Below are 5,366 nucleotides of genomic sequence, written 5' to 3'. Positions count from 1 at the left end.
TGTTTACAGGCTTTATTATTATTACGTTTACATATTGACTTATCATATTATTTACTTGAATATTTGTGTGGCAAGTATTATCATAGCATCAAAAATGTTGTCATGAACATGAGAAATGAATTCTCTCCTCTCCTCTGTCGTGAACCCCATCCCATGGATGACCTGAAAAATTTATCTATTTATTTGTATTAATGTATTCATATTTGAAAAATGGAAATTGCATACATGGACGCGGCGGTCAAAGACAAAAATCTGCTTCAAAATTTTTTTCTGTCAAATTTATTTTTTTTCGAAATTTGGCATTAAACAAAATAGTCCGCGGTTTTAAATATTTTTTTTATTTACAAAGAAAGAACCGTAGCAACTGGCGAAAAAACTCAAAATAGAGATATTTAACCTGCATTTGTTTGATAAATGTGGATTTCCCCGACCCCTCCGTACCTAAAAAAATCAATTTTGAAAATATTTTGTCACAAATCGCTATAAATAAAATTTGCTACTCTAAATGTCTTAACAACCTGATGGTGGAAACCTTCAGTACCACGCGATATTTTTTACACTTTGTCATTGTCGAATTTAAACCTATTTTCAAACACGATATCAGTAAAAGATATGCATTGCAAACTGCAAATTGATGCGATATTACTTTTCCGACTTAGGGACCTTTAATTCCGCGCTTGTAAACGACGAGTATCTGTATGTTTACCTAGTAGAAGGAGTTCGAATGTATTTATTGGTTTTCTGAAGGGTTTAGGCCGAGACACACTACCACCTTCAAACAGGACATTAAAAAATAATTAAAATAATTAAAAATGAATAAAATAATTAAAAATAGTTAAAGTTTTAACGTCTTTTTTGTGACATTTTATTTGATTAAGGAGTGCAAGAAAAGACTCGTGGACAGAAAGGAGTTGAGTCTTTGCCAAAAACTCAAATTTTCTTATCCATGCATCTTTGCAACCTGATGGTGTAAACCTTTCATATTTCAGACTTAGATTGTTTGATCTAACAGAATTCATAGTTTGAAATATCTAAGGCCTACGACATCGGGTTGTAATGATAAAGAATTCAGAGGAGTTTGTTGCTAAGACTCAAATCCTTTCCAAGATTTTTGATGCAGTGGTCGGCGATTATATCAATACGATGAAGACGACTTTTCATATTTCTTTTTTTTACATTTTTCTTGTTGATGTGTCTCTGCTGTTTATAAGATAGGTAGAAATGGTAAAATTTTACAAGAAAGTCGTCTTCATTGTATTTAAATACACAACGACGACTGTAGAAAAGCGTTGAGTGCTTCGAATTAATTCTTTAAATAAAAATATACTTTTTTTAAATTTAAAATTTGTTTATTTGGGTTTTCCCCAGTCCCCACCTCCTGTAGTGTCTGTAGGGGGTAGACAGCAGGGGAACAATGAAAGCATCCAATCCGGGAGACATCTTTTTCAAACAAATTTTATTCTTCACAATATTTATATTCGTGCGTAAACTAAATCTGATTTAAAAATCTTTCGTGTTTTTGGCAATTTTTAGGGATTTAACAATCAGAATTTGTGGTTATTACTCAGAATTCCTTGTGAACGCAATTTACAAAAAAAAAACGTTATAGCGTCATTTTTGGAAGAAAATGATTTGAATGTTTTATTATGTAGAATTAATGAATTTAACATTCAACATTACATATTTAAACATTTTTTCACAAACCTTTTTTCAATACCAAAATATTAATCACACTTATGGGTACTTTTTGACATGGTACTCCAACAGTACTCCGATATTATTCCAAAGATACTACAACAGTACTCCGATATTGTTTCAAAGATACTATATCAGTACTCCGATATTATTCCAAAGATACTACATCAGTACTCCGATATTATTCCAAAGACAACTACATCAGTACTCCGATATTATTCCAAAGATACTACATCAGTACTCCGATAGTATTTCAATGATACTACAACAGTGCAGTGCTCTGATAGTATTCCAATAGTACTCTGATAGTACTCTGAAAGTACTCTGATAGTACTTTCATGCTACTTCAATATGGTACTCTGATAGTACTCTCATGCTACTCCAATAACACTCCAATACAACTTCTATAGTACTCCGATAGTACTTTGATGGTACTCCGATAGTACTTTGATGGTACTACGATAGTACCCCAATGGTATTCAGGTAATATTTTGATAATACTCCGATATTACTTAGATAGTACTCTGATAGAACTCCAATTGTACTCTGATGTTCCGATCCGATAGTACTTTGAAAGTACTTTTATACGGTGGTACACCATAGTTTCAGTAGAAGGAAATAGTTCCATTTACTGAAAGCGACGATTGAAGGATTCATAACTCTGATTGGATAATGAGATAGATAAAAAGATAGATGTTACCGCCATACTATTTCTATTGGTTCAGAATAGACACCAAGCTTTCTAATTGTCAGTTTCTCTGTTTCCATGTTTTTGTGTATCCATGCTGCTTAAAAGCTTGATATAAATCAATATTTAGTTCGAAAGTCGTATTCATTATATTGATATATAATAGCCTACCAAAATAGTACTTTGATAGCACTTTGATAGTACTTTGATAGTACTTTGATAGTACTATAATAGTACTTTGATAGTACTTTGATACAGACATGAAGAAAACTTTTCTAAAATGAAATCGATTCAATTTCATAATATCTTTGAGTTAAAAAATGCATTTTTTGTTGATTTTTAAAAAGAATTAGATATCTAATTCTTTAAAATAATAATTTTGCATCACAAGATCTATCTAAATAAAATTATTTTTTTAAAAAAAGGAATCGCTTAAATCAATGATTTTTACAGATCTTATCGAATTTACTTTATAATTTATTTTCTTAATATCTTCCTTTTCGCGTAAAAAAATGTTTAAGTCTTAATATGAAATTTATACTGCATAGCGGGGGCTCGGTGCTGCATAGCAAAATCTGGGAGGCTCATGGCGACCAGGGGCTCCCCTCCCACGCCCAATAATACTTTTATCTTATTTCCTGTAACATTAACCTAGGACAAGGACCTAATTGTAAAATCTGAGCAATATGTTAAGATAAGGGAGGAGAAAGAAAAGGAGAAAAAAAAGACAAAGAAGAAGAAGCAAAAAAGGAGAACGAATGAGGAAAAGAGTAAGAAAAAAAAGAGTGAAAAAGAAGAAAAAAGATTAATAAAGAAGAAGAAAAAGATTAATAAAGAAGAAGAAACCAGAAGAAATAGAGGGAGAAAGAAAGAGAAAGAAAGAGTTGAAAAGGAAAGATGAAAATAACAGCTAAATCATAATAATACAAGTTAAACTAACTTATACCCTTAACTGCTGGCGTACACTTTTTCGATCAACAGCCGTTTTCACGTTTATTGGATACAAACAGACAAGCAAACAGACAGAAAAAGGAATTGAGTCTTTGCCCTAAACCCTGATTTTTAATCCCCATATCTTTGCAACTCAATGTCGTGCACCTTATAACTTTAAACTATGAAATCAAATATTTTAAATTTCAAATATTAAAAAATTACACAATTGGGTTGCAATAATATAGGGATTAGAAGATCAACGTTGGTGTCAAAAACTTACATGAAATTACATGTCTAGATGTAAAACTTTATTGAGCCGAACCCCCAAATTTGTTACTACTGAAACGTGTAATTAAAGGATTTGTGGACGGATTAAGAACCTGTTTTATTTACGTTTAATTGACAGTTTTGGCTTCTACATAGTAGGATAGTAATCTAGGAAAATGGAAGTATAAGGTATACTATGAATGGGATAAAAACTATAATTTCTTATCTTTGATTAAGCCATTAAAGGAACTGAGGTTTTGCCACAAACTTTGATTTTCTAATTTCAATATCGTTGCAACTCAATGTCGTAGACCTTTAATATTTCAAAATATGAATGCTATTAGATCAAATAATGTAAGTATCAAAGGTTTCCATCATAAGGTTGCAAAGATATAGGTTTTACAAAAACTGAATTTGTGGCAAAGACACAATTCCTTACATGGTGTTTTTTTGAATTCATTATCTGCTTGTTTTCCGAAAAGAAACTTTTAAGTTTTAAGAAGAAAATTAATTTATAGGATGTTGAAGTTTTGCACTTAAGGCCTAATTTTGTTTACAGGCTTAACTATGTTTACAATTTTGTTTACAGGCTTAACTATGTTTACAATTTTGTTTACAGGCTTAACTATGTTTACAATTTTGTTTACAGGCTTAACTATGTTTACAATTTTGTTTACAGGCTTAACGATGTTTACAATTTTGTTTACAGGCTTAACTATGTTTACAATTTTGTTTACAGGCTTAACTATGTTTACAATTATTTACATTATCTCTTCCATATATATATATATAATGAATAAAGCATAGGAATTTTGTTTACAGGCTTAACTATGTTTACAATTATTTACATTATCTCTTCCATATATATATATATATAATGAATAAAGCATAGGAATTTTGTTTACAGGCTTAACTATGTTTACAATTATTTACATTATCTCTTCCATATATATATTGAATAAAGCATAGGAATTTTGTTAACGTATTTCTTTTATCGATTTTATAACTTTCTTGATATTTTTTGATTTTATAATTTTCTTATCAGAGTTTGTTTGTTTTTGATCACTTTAAATGATTTACTTATCATATTTTTTCTTCTTTGATGTTTTCAATGAACTTTCTATACTGCACATTAGCATAAATAGAGGGTTTTAAGATAAATTCAATTGCACAAAAAATCCAACCTCTCTGGGTTCTCTCCGGTCTTGTCTGTCTTTCTGTGTGTTTGTTCATCCAATTATTATTATAAATACTTTGCTAGTGTCTGTTTGTCTGTCCGTCAGTATCCAATAAACGTCAAAACGACTGAACCGATCGGGCTGAAATTTTGTGTTAGACCTCACATGACCCCAGGGAAGGTTTATGAATGCTTAAAATTACAAAATTGTGTGTCAAAGCTTTGATTTTTGTAAAATTTTGAAATAAATATTAAATCCGCGACCTTATTTTGTTATTATTTTATATTGTACAAAGAGAAGATGCTCAGAGATAGGGCAACAATTAAAAGTTGAAATAGAAGATGGGCGCCCAGTAGGTATCATATTTAGGAAGAGAACAAATTATTTGGTGAACAACTATGAAAATAATTGGAATGATATATACTTTGGAGAAAAAAACTCAGCGGGAGCGGTTGAACCAGCGGTTGAGATCTAGCCTAGACTCTAAGCAGTTCAGAATAAGAAATTAAGAAGAAATTTACAATTTGCTCACTAAATCGCACTTTTTCAACAAATGAAATCTAATTTTTCATCAATAATGTTTTCAGCTTTTTAGCAACTTTTTT

The 5,366-nt window shown here is 30.6% G+C and overlaps 1 protein-coding gene across 1 annotated transcript; it reads right to left on the bottom strand.

The window, feature by feature from the left end:
* Nucleotides 1-48: 48 nt before the first annotated feature.
* Nucleotides 49-1,452, bottom strand: LOC111714211 (guanine nucleotide-binding protein G(q) subunit alpha). Its single transcript, XM_023489272.1, has 4 exons — nucleotides 1,376-1,452; nucleotides 707-772; nucleotides 398-441; nucleotides 49-162 (listed from the first exon to the last, which is right to left on the bottom strand). Exons 1-4 carry the CDS (start codon nucleotides 1,422-1,424, stop codon nucleotides 52-54), a joined length of 270 nt encoding a protein of 89 aa, XP_023345040.1. The 5' UTR covers nucleotides 1,425-1,452; the 3' UTR covers nucleotides 49-51.
* Between the last annotated feature and the right edge of the window lie 3,914 nt (nucleotides 1,453-5,366).

The sequence above is a fragment of the Eurytemora carolleeae genome, unplaced genomic scaffold (genome assembly GCF_000591075.1).
Source record: "Eurytemora carolleeae unplaced genomic scaffold, Eaff_2.0 scaffold1508, whole genome shotgun sequence".
Lineage (NCBI taxonomy): Eukaryota > Metazoa > Arthropoda > Copepoda > Calanoida > Temoridae > Eurytemora > Eurytemora carolleeae.
The sequence above is the reverse complement of the archived record's forward strand: the minus strand, read 5'-3'. Positions and strand labels throughout refer to the sequence as shown.

Coding starts and splice junctions, on each gene's coding strand:
- LOC111714211 (XM_023489272.1), bottom strand. CDS start 1,424: ATGCTTTCATTGTTCCCCTGCTGTCTACCCCCTACAGACACTACAGGA. Junction 773..1,375: donor CCCTACAGACACTACAGGAG/GTGGGGACTGGG, acceptor TCCTGTTTGAAG/GTGGTAGTGTGTCTCGGCCT. Junction 163..397: donor CATTTATCAAACAAATGCAG/GTTAAATATCTC, acceptor TAAATTTTTCAG/GTCATCCATGGGATGGGGTT.